This window comes from Rhinopithecus roxellana, chromosome 8 (assembly GCF_007565055.1).
Source record: "Rhinopithecus roxellana isolate Shanxi Qingling chromosome 8, ASM756505v1, whole genome shotgun sequence".
NCBI classification, from domain to species: domain Eukaryota; kingdom Metazoa; phylum Chordata; class Mammalia; order Primates; family Cercopithecidae; genus Rhinopithecus; species Rhinopithecus roxellana.
In genome coordinates this window covers 29,496,748-29,510,785 of record NC_044556.1, presented here as the reverse complement: position 1 = coordinate 29,510,785, position 14,038 = coordinate 29,496,748, and the positions used below count along the sequence as shown (strand labels likewise).

At 37.5% G+C, this 14,038-nt stretch overlaps 1 protein-coding gene and 1 long non-coding RNA gene across 12 annotated transcripts in view; one reads left to right on the top strand and one right to left on the bottom strand.

The window, feature by feature from the left end:
- Positions 1-14,038, bottom strand: part of NTNG1 (netrin G1) — a 354,788-nt gene that overhangs the window by 71,750 nt on the left and 269,000 nt on the right. For all 11 annotated transcript variants that reach the window (XM_030937004.1, XM_030937002.1, XM_030937010.1 and 8 more), the window contains exon 5: positions 7,741-7,767. In XM_030937004.1, the coding sequence (XP_030792864.1) occupies positions 7,741-7,767 (27 nt within the window). The remainder of the gene's footprint in view (positions 1-7,740; positions 7,768-14,038) is intronic.
- On the top strand, positions 3,692-5,333 carry LOC115899260. Its single transcript, XR_004058978.1, has 3 exons — positions 3,692-3,791; positions 4,332-4,361; positions 5,103-5,333. It is a non-coding gene; the product is annotated as an uncharacterized LOC115899260 (long non-coding RNA).

Genomic DNA, 14,038 nt, shown 5'->3' with positions numbered 1-14,038 from the left:
ATTTGTCTTGAGGATCTCCCTGGTCAGGCTCCAAAGACTATGTCTACATAGGTAGTATGGAGACCAAAATCACTTATTCCATAACTGCCTCCTTTAAAATGTAAAATATCTGAAATGCCTTTCGGTTGCTATTATTAGTCTGAATTTTCAGATTGTATCTGTGGGAAGCCTAGAAAGTAATCTAATATTTAGGATAAATTTATTTAAGATATGATGCCTGTAAATAGAGCTCAGGTGGGTTAAAAGCTCTGTTCCACCACTTTGACGATTCCTTAACTTCTTTGTGCCTAGCTTTTCTCATCTGCAAAATGGAATAGACAATGACACTACCTGCTACTCACTGTTGTCAAGACAGAATGAGTTAATATTTGCTTGGCACCGTAGTGAGCATTCAGTAAATGTTAGCTCATTCTATTTGTGGTTGCTATTGTAAATAAAAATCAGATTGCTGTACTATAAACAGTTACTGACTCGAAGTAGGAAAATAATATCTTCCCCTTTATTTTTCAGTATTGTTCTTAAAGCAAGTGATCTGATAAGTTAAAAAGATCTCAAGATATAGCTTACTTTAGAGAATAATCCAATTCTAGGGTCTCTATCAATTACTATTATTCAGAAAGCAATACAAATTATTTTGTAATACTGTGGACAATATTTGATTTTTAACCTTTAATCTGAAAATGGTAATTCCTAAATTTCTTTTGGTTTAGAGCCACATCAGCTTAGAATATGAATCAAATAGGTAGTTTCTCCAATTTTTTTTAAGAACCCACTCCCAAAACTGTTACATGACAATTTAGTGGTGGCACTTGAAATCAATTTTCATGAATGAGAAAAATTGAGATTTTGGTTATAAAAATTAGACTCTGGAAGGAAATAGTTTCCTCTTCTGCACCCAAGCAAAGCTCACTGCATTGTAAGTTGAAGAAAACTATGATGGAATTGCTAAACCTGACTGTCTAGTGCTGACGTCCCAGTGAGTCAAGCTGTAAAGCAAGCTTGAAACAGAAAACTAAAGACGGTTTATTTACATCAGGGAAGCTTTAGAGGTAGAGTTGCTTTAGAATAGTAAGTTGTCTTCTATCACACATGGCATTTACTGAGCAGCTTTCCAGTCACTTTGTGGATGGTCTTGAAGAACATTGTAAAATGTAACTTCCCCATCAAGGAGAAAGATTTCTGATTTTTTTTTTTCTAGTATTGTCTACCGTGTAATATCTCATATTTTAGTTTAATTTATATAAATGAGAAGGTTAATTATAATGTGATGGTAGAATGAAAAAAGTCCTAGTTTGGAAATTGGACATTGAGCTGGAATTCTGGTTCTGTCATTATTTAGATGCTTTAGGGAATTCATTTAAGACTTGGCTGCCTGGTCTGAAATGATGAGGTGGATGAGTTGCTTTTTTATTAAGTTTCCTAACAACACTAATGCTTACACAATTTTTGGTTCTAAAATATGGCAACCTGTGAGAAACAGGGTACTACCATGATATGATACGCCACTGCTGAGAGGATGTTAGTGAACCTTCCTTAAACATTCTTCTTCCTTGGCATATGAGGAAAATATCTGGTGGAGATAAAATTGCAAGGTCTCTTTGGGTTTATACAGTCACTGCTGTCATTCCTCAGGAAGTCTGGAAATAGCATTTTTTTTTAATTAAAAAAATTTTTTTTAAGCACACACCGCATTTGGGATGGAAATGACATTATTGATGCCCAGAAAGAAATCCACAGGACCATCCTGGCTAACACGGTGAAACCCTGTCTCTACTGAAAATCCAAAAAACAAAATTAGCCATGCGTGGTGGCACTAGCCTGTAGTCCCAGCTACACGGGAGGCTGAGGCGGGAGAATGGCGTGAACCCGGGAGGTGGAGCTTGCAGTGAGCCGAGATTGCGCCACTGCACTCCAGCCTGGGCGACAGAGTGAGACTCTGTTTCAAAAAAAAAAAAAAAAAAAAAAAAAAAAAGAAAAAAATCAAAAACAAAACAAAAACAGAAAGAAAAGAAAAGAAGTCCACAGAAAACTCTGAAGTTCTACGGGAGAAATCCCCAGAGCTTTGGAGGTAATCTGACCATCTTCACAGCAATTGCCTACTCTCAGAAACACACCATCATTAAACAGATGGGTGTGATAAAACAGAGTTTGGTGTGATATTGGTAGAGTTCTCCTTGAGATGGCATATAGAATTTTATTTTGTTATAAGCAACTATCTTGATGAAGAAAAATTTTTGGTTTACTGTCACAGAGTAGGCATAAGCATGTTTCACAATTTGCATAACTAATTTCACGAACTGTCGCATGTTCTATATAATATCTGACATCTAAACATTTTCCCTTTTCCTCAATATATTGAGGATGTTTGGTGGTAGAGGAATAGCATATTTTTAAAAAGGGAAGTCAGAGTCCTCCATCTCTGTCCTCAGACACCATACTTGTAAGTTCTCCAGCTGACAACACAATAAGGAATCTGATTTTTCTGAACTCTGATTTTTCTCCAGAACTCTATAGTTCCCTGCATAGAAATGGGTCAATTAGGGATCAACAGACCTTCTAAAGCACAGTGTAATGGATTGGAAAAAGTGAAGGGTAGAAGTCAATTAATCTAGAATTTTTCTTTTCTAATCTCTTCCACTTGGTATAATATTATGAGTATAGCCGTTGCAGTCAGATAGACATTCCTGATTGTACTGCATTGGACGAGTTATGTGGCCACTCTAAACCTCAGATTCACCATTTGTAAAATAGAATTCTGTGGACATGTGGAAATATCTCTCTACAATTACTTTCCCTGGGCAGTGGCGTGGTTAGTTGGACAGCTCTCCACTGATAGTCCAAGAAGACTTCAACTGATACTCACATCCTTGAAGTAACTGGCACAGTACAGGAATTTCGTAGTTAACATGTCTAAAGTTTCATCAAATGAAACCTTTTGGAGATCTTGGCAAGTTTTTGCTTAAGCTAGGAATTTCCTGATCCCACAGAGATAACTGGCAAAGGCAGAGATATCAGCTCACACTTAAAAAAAAAAAAAAGTGGCTTGACATTGTAAAGTCACCTGGGAAAATGCTAATACACGATAAAGTTAATTTGCTCAAGGTGGGCAATTGTTGTCAATACAGATTAGTAAACTTATTGGATTTTTAAAAAAAATTTAAGTAGGAGACTCTTTCAGCTCCTCCATTGGAATATTCGATTTGTTCTTCAGGATTAAAGAGGCAGCTATGTCCTAATGTTCATTCAATTTTAGGATAACCACAAGTTTTCATGAATGTGAAATGCTAGTTACACAAATATGAAATGGTTCTGTGATGAGGATACTGGGTAAATGATAGTCCCAAAGGCATTTCACCTGGGACCTTAGCTTTCCTTCTAGAACATCAGCAAACAGTTCAAAATTAATGTAGCACACCATGCAATTTGCCATATCGCTACTGTAGTCTCATAATTTTTTTCCTCATTACATAAAACCTAATTAGTTAAAGGGCAATTCAAATGAAATTTGTATTTGGGGGATTTAGAAGTATTAAAGCAAAGGAAAAAAAACTCAAACAAACACTGCAGCTCTCTGTATAACATGAATGCGATTATTAATAACCCTTGGGTGGGAAAATGATTAACCTTGTTATTTTCTTCACGATCCAGGTTTCTACCATAAATCAGTACTGCACAAAGATACTTGGATGCTGTCTGGAAAACAACTTTTACAAGGTCTCCAACTGGCATAAAACGTTTTCAAGTATGAAAACATCTCTGGGCTTCCTCAACCGGCTGATAGATCCCTGCAGGTAGCACTTCCCTTGTTTAATGGTCTTGCCAATTAAATCAAATTAGAGATGAATTTTTAACTCTGTGATGAAGGCAATGTTTATTATAAGATAAAACAGGACAATTAGCTATTTCCCTTAAGTGAACTGTTGTTTTAAATTGAATAAGTTTGGGGTGGGAGATAGGAGAGGAATAGCCAAACACCTTCCTCAGTATTCTATGCTTCATATAACATCATGCCAGTCATTTAAAAGTAATTTAAGGAAATAATCTAGAGTCAGGTTCACAAAATGTTTACATCTCTCTTTTCTTTTGTTTGTATTATTTTAAAAAATTCTATTTATTTCAAAACTCCAAGAGTTTGAAATGGTCTTCCTTGATGTGATCTTCGTTTTGTGGATGGTTTAACTTTAACCTCTGACTTAACTGTCATTCGCTTTTGTAAGAAGTGGTAATCACCCACACAAATGTATTTGCACATTAGGCCAATTCTTGCGGGTCTAATTATGCCCTTTATAATATAATGTTTAACATAATTTGTCTAATCATTTGCTTTTCAGGACCAAAGATCAGATGATATACATTAGAAGGTAATGATCAATTTATGACTTGAATAAAAACACCCACACCAAGCCAACTATTACTTTGGATTATCAGCAGCAACAAATGTTCACTTGGATAAAATCATGAATTTTACTTATATGTGCATAATATACTTTATTAAAAAATGCAATCTAAAGAAATTCCTACCACATCAGGTAAAGTGAAAACATAGATCATAAGGCTCAAAGGCTACAGATTTATTTTGGGATTAATTGCTGACAATATCACCAGTATTTTTTCAGCCATGGCCAAAGCAGATCAGAATGACTGAGTTCTAAGTCAAGTATCCTTAGGATTATTGGGAAACCTATTTGTTAATAGATAGACAACAGCAGGTACGAATGACCTTAATGGGAAATTTGTTTCAAAAACATTTTTAGCAGATGATCGGAAAGGATGACCACTCTGTCCATGCATTTGAACCTTAATACAGGCGTTGGCATTTTGAGATCCCTATTGAAATTTATTAGGGCTCCAAAACTTTTAACCACTGTGTATACACAATATGTATGCAAACCGATGGTTATATATGTCAATAATCTACATTGATAATATACATCATTTATTTTCCTTGAGATACGCTGTGATAATCGGGGTCTCATGGGTGTTACATCTGTTATAAGGGTATCTTTCTATATAGTTAGTGGAATTGTAGTCACTGATTCCTTCTTTGGGGTAACGCAAAAAGCTCTGGCAAATACCCATAACTTAGCTAAATATCCAAACAGCTTCCTTTCCTCTGGCTTGCACCTTGAAAACCCCATTCCTGTGCCCTCTGGAACAAGCAGTGTCATCTACGTGTGAATTCTTGCCCTTCGGAGAGGAAAGGAATCCACGAGTGCACATAACAAGCACCTTATAAGCCCACAAAGAAGGAACTTTCGAATGCCATTAAAGCAGCCTAGAAGATACAATCACGTTTGATGGTTTTACTGTAACTCTCTTCACCTTAAAAGCCAGGCAACAGGTAAGCTAGTCATGTGTGATGTTGAGTGACCTCTAGAAGATCTTACATCTTGCTTGCTGGAAATCTGAGAAAATACCCATTGCATTCTAAGCAGAACAGCCAGAGGCATATTGAAGGGAGGGTCCAAAATATCACTTTTAGTCAGAGGGTTTTTATTAGGAGTAAATTTTCCTAGGTTCTTGATAATAAAGGTTAATATATTTTTTCAAAGGCACAACGAAGCATCCTTTCAGGTCACCACTGATTTCAAAATAAAACAAAACAGAAATTTCCTGATTCGGTGTGTAAAAGGTCAACATCTGCTGATGCTCAGAGATGGGGCATGTGGTGGAGGCGGCCGAATGGGATGTCGAGTGAGCAGTACAGTTAGAGGGGCCATGCAACATACAACTGACACTCCAAACAGGAAGACACCCCAACGCCAAAGAACTACTTTTCCATCCATCCATTTCTGAAACTTCTGGCAGGCCAGATCACTATAGCAGCCTCAATAATCTGTGTCAGCTTGCTTCTGCTTCCTTCCCTGTTGCACTAAAATGCACGTGCAAATGCAATTGTCAAGGCCTGAAAGGAGCACATTGTGGGGTATATATACAGTTAGGCAAATGCCAAGGGGGGCGCTAAAGCAGAAAAATTAGACTATTAGAGCTGAAGGTTTTCATTTGCAAGTTTGTAACACTGATGCTGTTTCAACAAGATCACAAAGAGGATGCTGTAACATTAGGCTGGTATCTCTAAACGGATGTGAACACTGCTTCTATTTACAAAGTGGCCAATTTTCATGGCATTTACCACATCTAGTGCTTAACAAATCAGTGTCCAGGCCTATTCACAAGCTCAAGTAAACTGGGTTGATTTATAAATTGGGAGACCTGACTGTGCATTTATAAGAAGCAGGAAGTTGCTTTGTCCAAATTATCAGAGTATTGCTTTTTAGATAGATGCTGGGAATCGCAATTATTCAATGACTATTTACACTGCGATCACCCTGCCTGGCACAGCACCTATGACACAAGCCTGTGAGGGGATGACACTACAGTGAAAATTCTCTCTGCTTACCATGCATAATCTTGCTTCCTCAGTAATTTATTTCTAATCAGTTACTTAGTAGTTGTTCAAAGGTTTTAGCCATTAGAGATAAAGGGTGCAATATATAAAAATATATAAAATTTTGCTCTGTAAAGCTACTGGGCATTTTCTTAATGTGAATTTCAGGCTTGGCATGAGGGCACCATTATTTTACACATGAAGCGGGAGCTACACCTGGTTCTCCCGTAATAGCTGGGAGAAAGTTCTTTGTAGTGATACTGGAGAAGTGTTCTATAGATGGTTGAAGAGGGGTTTATCTTCAATTGCTTAGATTCATACTAACAGATTTATGAAAGGAATTTCTAGTACTCTCACTCCCAAATTCTGCACATATTTTTTTTTTTTTTTTTTTTTTTGAGACGGAGTCTTGCTCTGTCACCCAGGCTGGAGTGCTGTGGCCGGATCTCAGCTCACTGCAAGCTCCACCTCCCGGGTTTACGCCATTCTCCTGTCTCAGCCTCCCGGGTAGCTGGGACTACAGGCGCCGCCACGTCGCCCGGCTAGTTTTTTGTAGTTTTTAGTAGAGACGGGGTTTCACCGTGTTAGCCAGGATGGTCTCGATCTCCTGACCTCGTGATCCGCCCGACTCGGCCTCCCAAAGTGCTGGGATTACAGGCTTGAGCCACCGCGCCCGGCCATATTTTTTTATACTCTTTCTATATTAAACTCAAAGCTACGTAGTCAAGAAGACATAGATCTTTGTATTTTAGGAGGGAGAAATGAATGTGCAGATTCTCTTTTTCCTTTATCTCTCCAGAAAGACTATTGATCACAAACTTGCCTGTTTCAGGCCTTCACAAAACCTAGAGTTTAATGCATTAACAAAATTCCCTCCCCTTGGTTTCATGGACTTTTTCTTGGGTTCTGATGCACATACCCGAGGCATTCATTGGCTTTCGTTTTCTGCTTTTTTAAAATTATGTTAGACATCCAAATCCAGTCTAAGAGAGAGAGTTCAATTTGTTTGTTGGTTATTAAGTACGGATAAATAGGACTACTTATATTTTTGCTAAATGATGATGCTTATTTAAGTAATTGCACCTGAGTCTAGGTAGCCCTCATTGGTTAAGAGTAGTCAGAAAAGCTGTAGCACTGCCATGTTCATGGAGTTATGCACAAATAATCATTTTAGCTGTGTTCTCACCATATCTGTGCAGAAAACCAACATAAAAATGCAATTCACAAAGAAAATACCCTATTACATCAGAAATGGACACTGGGAAAATAGATCTGAGGAGCTGAACAACAAAGCAAAGCTAGCCTAGACTTGGTTTGGTGGTTTTTTTGTTTTTGTTTTTGTTTTTACTTACTACCGATACTGGAAATACTGGGGATACCTGGAGAGAAAGAAAATAATAAAGAAAATTTGTTAGCTATTTATTAGTACATAACATCTTTAACTTAATATAAAAATCTTATAAACTTGACACTTGATAACATTCAGACTATTAGGAAATCAGCACACACAAAAAATACATGCATATGTATATATGCATATACACATTATACACACACACACACACACACACACACACACAATTTCCAGCAATTGAAACCATTTTGTTTCATTCTAGAACTCCTGGGCTCATCAGAGTTGGGAAGTTAATACTCATTTCAGCATCCGGTCCAAGTAAGCCTTTTGACATCTAATATTTTGTGTTTCCCTATAAGGTTAATGAACATTTGTATGTGGTTCAAACCAGATATTAAACCAGGCTTAAGTTATGGGCACAGAGTACCAAATATACACTCTGTGGACCTCTGCAAATATATTCACATATGCAATAGATCTTTTAAAATATGTTATGAGATGCATGTGTTAGCTGTTGAAAATCATTTGGCATTTTATTTGATTAATTTCATATAACCATCATTTTTATTCTTTTACTTGTCAGATATGTGGATTAAACTCTGTAATAGAAACTTGATTGAGCAGAATAATTCAAGAATACATTAGGTTGTGCATATTGATCACGGACTTCATCGATTTTTCAGCTTTCACTTTAATTCACAAGTTGTGCTAAGGTAGGGAAGCCATTTCAGAATATGGCTGGACTTGGTATAAATGTGGACATGAATTTAGTCTGTATCTAACCCAGCAATATAGTGCTGTGACCAATAGTCTGGGCTCAGAAGCCAGGCTCTCTGAGTCTGATGCTTGACTCCAACTCCTAAATTTTCACTGACCACATGACCGTGGGGCAAGTTGTTTATACCCTCGGTAGCTCAGTTTTTACCTCTTGGGTTGCTGCAAGAGTTATATAAACTGATAGACGTAAAGCACTCAGAGTATTGCTTGACAGGTAGTATGTACTAGGTCCATCTTTGCTATGGTCACTACTATTGTTATAGCTCATTCACCAAGCAGCATTATGATAGATGCTGTTAATTAAAAGCCAGAGATTTACATCTTCACCATTAATTGGGTAGCTCTGTCGGTGACAGCATGCGATGGAAATCAGAACTCAGTGAGAATTCTGCTTTACTACTCTTGCTGGGTGATTTTAGGCAAGTCTGCTAACTTCTCTGCACTGTTTCCTCATCTGAAAAAGGGCTAATAAGATTTACTGCATAGTACTGCCATGAGGATCAAATGAGATAATCCATAAAACTGTCTGACACATGGTATGCGGCCAATAAGCGATAGCTGTTAATGAGTTGTTCAGACTGTTCTTCACATCATTGCAGTATAGTAACAGGTGATGACTGTAAAAATCATTAAGGTTCTATCTTAGTATTTTTCTTTGAACAACAGCCTTTGTTTTATTTTAACTAATCATTTTAGCTTGCTCAGAGATGTCTAGCTTTGTATTCTTTAAAACCAAAAACTATTTTCCTATTTTTTAGTGGGTAGGAGAGAATAAGAAATTAAGACTTACTCTGATTTTTTTTTAAACCCTGGAAAGAATAAAGTCTTAATTTTAGTTATTAGAAACATAAAAATATCTTGATTTTAAATGCTCAGAATTTGTAGTGCTTCAGCTTAATTACTGATCAACCAAAACTGGAAATCCAAATTTCCATGTCCGTGTTTTAACTCTACCCTATGAATCTCAAGCTGAGTGTGATTTCTGCAAAGGACTGCTGAATTCCCGACCTGACACTTCAGTAGACTACCTTCGCTGCAGTGTGACAGTGACTCGGTACTGAATCTTTATTATTTTTTTCTTTTGCAAATCCTCTGTTGAGTGAGATATGATGGCAGCATCATAATTTTAGTATCAATTGCAGAAGTTCCAAATTTCCCCATGATTGAAAATCCTGCTCCATTGCAAGGCACTGCTTGCCTGTTGTAATCCATCAAAGAGAATGGAAGTTGGGATGGCAAGAGGAGACTTTTCATGTGTTTACAAACTTACATGGTGCTAGAAGGCCAAGCATTAGGCAAGGCAGAGATCTCGGGGTGTTTGGCACGATACAATGGAGAACAAACCCGCAAGACTGTTTGATGCAGTATTTGCTGCAGCTGAATACTTTAGAAAGATGCAGAAATTTTTGCATTCCTTTGGGGATACCAGTGCAGGGGAGCAATGTTTGTTCCAAGTTTCCAAACCTCACCAAGTGAGGGTATTAGGAGATTCTGTTTTTCTCATGAAGATGTTTTCTCTTACCTAACATTGGATGCTTAAAATTCAGGCTGTTCCTCATTTTGTGGCTTACAATTTTTTGAGGTGCTGCCAGATGAGTCATTTTTTCTATTCCTCTGCTATAAAATGGGAATTGCTTAGAAAAGATTTTTAAATTGCTCATTTGAATAAAGACCTTTGAAGTTGAAAATATCTGAACACCAAGGGATGTCCACTACTATATTTTAAAATATCATTTTTTTTTCTAATGCTTCGTATTTTAATGTCCAAATACCTTGTTTGTGGTTCTCTACAGATAACTAAAGAATTGAATAAACTCATAAATCCACTAAAAAGGCTACAGGTAAGCCAGGAGAAATTCCTCAAACACTCAAGGAAATAAGACAGAAAGGGCTAGAAATGAACTGCAACAATTTATTTCATGAAAGGTGGGGTGTCTTTGGGGTTTGTGAGGAATGAATCAATGAACGCAATTCCATCTTACAAGAAACAGTGACTATGTCTACAAGCCACATGAATGAGAGTCAGATTGTGCTTAGGAAAACTGTCTAGGCACCCGTTGGCAGTTTTTACCATTCTCTGTGAAGTGACAATTACCGTGTAAAGAATATTATTACCTTTGAAACTGAGCTCAGAAGTTATTTCTTTCCTTCCTCCTCCACATCCCTGATGTGAATTAGCTACTCTCTCCTTTGTGATCCCATAGCATTTTGTACAGGCCTCCATGATCAATTTATCAACTTGTTTTTGCATTTTTTAATGTGTTTGCCTGACAGATCTGAGGGTACAAGTTCCCCGTCTTGTTCCCTTCTGTACCTGTTGTATCTGCCTGGGACAATGTCTGATGACATAAAAGTTGCTCAGTGTATGTTGGATCAAAAATGTATTACTTATTTCCATGAAAGTTTTTATCATTGTGAAAACATCACTTTTTGGTCAAAGGGTGATTTTATCCCCTATAAAGTGTCCCACTGAGATTTCTCAGACTTCAGGATTAACGGATATTAATTATTAATATTAATAATACATATTGTCTTTGAACCCATCCTCCATTCTTATAACAAGAGTTAGGCAATGTACAAATTCCTTTTGCCACTTCGCCCTCCATGAAGCTCAGAGCTCAGTTTGATGCTCAGCTGGGGAAACTATTTAGCATTTAATGTTTGGCCTATTTTCTTTCTATTCTTTTTCTCGGATCTTCTGTTTAAATTCCATTTTTTGATACTCTTATTTGTATTTGTCTTTTTCCCTAACACACCCAGGGGCAAGTGCAGACTTTGCAAGACCTAAAATGTGTGCAATTCTGTAATCTCTCTTTAAGAAACAGAACATAACATTAAAATATAAAATTATATATATATATATATATATATATATATATATATATATACACAAATTAAGAAGGAGTTCAGTGAGGGATCCTGAAGTTTAAGCTTCATTAGCTTAAATTCACCTCTGGAACAACCTCAGAAATACTTGGGAAAGATAAAGAGATGACAGGTAAATTAGAAAGAATGGAAGGAAGGAAAGATACTAGATAAGTTAATTCAGAAAGAGTGATAAAAAAATGAAAGCTGAAAGGGATTTATGACATCATCTTATTCAGCCCTTTGATGATTTTATAGAAGAGGCATAAAGAGATTCAAGTGCCTTGTCCAAGTCCATCCCTTTATAGTCAACATCGGAGCATGTAATCTCTAGTCCCTGTGTGAGACATTGTTAAATCTGGGCTGAGGAAATGAAGCACAGGTGTGCATGAGTTTTTTTTTTTTTTTTTTGAGACTTATTCTTTGAGTCTTGTTTTGTCACCCAGGCTGGAGAGCAGTGGCTCACTGCAACCTCTGCCTCCCGGGTTCAAGCGATTCTCTTGCCTCAGCCTCCCAAGTAGCTAGGATTACAGGCACATGCCAACATGTCCGGCTAATTTTTGTATTTAGTAGAGATGGGGTTTTGCTGTATTGGCCAGGCTGGTCTCAAGCTCCTGACCTCAGGTGATCCACCTGTTTCAGCCTCCCAAAGTGCTGGTATTACCGGTGTGAGCCACCATGCTCGGCCCCGGTGCATGAGTTTTAACAGAAGTTTCTGCAGTTGGTATTCTTTTAATAATAATGCTTCTTCTAGAATAGAAATGTCACTTCAACTACAGAAATACATACATGTTGAGTAAGCCAAAGGGCCATTATGCTACCATATGCTGAAAAAATGAGAAAGCACTTGTCTTGCAGGTACTTGGAATTATTCTTTCCTCAATCAGCCCTTCTTTCTCCCACATTTATTTTAATGTTTGTTTTAAAGATACTCTGCTGCAATTAGGGGGATGAGAACCTAGTAGAATTACACAATATAATAATGTGATGTTTTCTTCTTTTAAAATAATTTTACTACTCCCGCAACCAAGTAAATAGCTTAAGGGTAGACTGTTATGCCTAAGGAAGTCAAAATGATGAAGATCTAAAAAATAAATACCCTCCTCTTCAGAAGCCGATTAATACAGTGCTCAAAGCCATAACTCCTTTTGAGAATCAATGGAAGATGCAGTAGCTTTTCATCAGGAAGGAAGCAGAAGAGATAAGGATTTGGCAAGCCTCAAATTGAGAGGAAAAATTACCACTGTTGTGATAGATGGTTTGAAAAACCCATCAAGTAGGTAACTAGATCTTCTTATAGCCAGACTGCGGCCGTCAGGAACTCTAACTCCAAAAAAACTTCTTCAAGTTGAAGAAAAGGCAGATAATGAGTAAGAACACATTCTGCAGATTCATTTGTATTCCAGAGGAATTACTTCCAATGTTCTTCCAGTCCTGGCCCCTAGTATAAACTGCTGTTGATAGGAGATGCAGTGAGTTGTCTCCCAGGAACTTGAAAGTGAGGGAAATAAGATCGCCCTCAAAGAAGTATGCTGTGAAATGATCGTATAAATGATCCCAGCAGAAATGGCTACAGTCATCTTACAGCAGTAGCAGAACTTGGGGCCTGAGTGTGTGTGGCAGACTCAACAGAGGTGACATTAACCTGACTTACCATGTTAGCATATCTGAAGAGTGGAAGAACTAGCTAATGGGGAGCATCCTGACACATATGGTGACAGTACCATCCTAGCATGGTCTCAAGAGTGAGAGTGGTAACCTGCAAACTTTCAGACTTTCAGTGTCCTGTTGGCATGAAGAAGGTTGACCCTGTAGCAGGATGGATGGGTCAGAATGTTCCAGCCTGATGTTATTAACATTCAAGTCATTTAAATTTCCTGAGCCCATGCTCATCAAGCAACCTCCTGATTATTATCTGGCTTTGCACGTAGGCTTAATTACACGAACGAGAATACACTGGCCATAAGGACTTGAATATTCTGAATACCATGACAGTTATTTCATACTGTGGATGAACAGACAGGCAGCTGGCCACAATATATCCCCCCATATAGCTGCTGTCTCCAAGGGGAGAATCTGCTGCTTATGTGCTGGGTCTCAGGGAAAATATAATGACCATAGCAGGTAATTGCATTGCTGCTTACTATGTGGATGGTACTGTCTAAATGCCTTACATGTACTAATTCATTTATTTTTATGACCATCCTATGACGTCAATAATCAGGCTGATTTTTACAGATGGAGTAAACTCAAACACATAGAAGCTAAATAACTTGCCCAAGATCATCTCAGTCTGTTGGGAAGGAAACGAGCCCAGAGTCCAGGTACCAGAATTCAGGTCCATAACCACCATTCTATACTGTCTTTACATTTATTTCAGGCCCTGATCTTCATTATTCAGCCCTCAAATTAAAAAAAAAAAAAAAACTATGCAAATTAAAAATTTTTTCAAAATGCACCTGCGATATGACCTAATGTGATCTGAACTAACTTGGTGGCAAAACTGTACTGGAACTGATGTGAGGGTATTATTTATGGTCTTACCTCATCCCAGTTGCTGAGAATAATCATGTTTGCTGTAGAAATATTAAAATGTTTGATTAAATAGTGTTGCCCAATATTCTGCTGTGGGTATTGTTGTAATGTATGTGCAC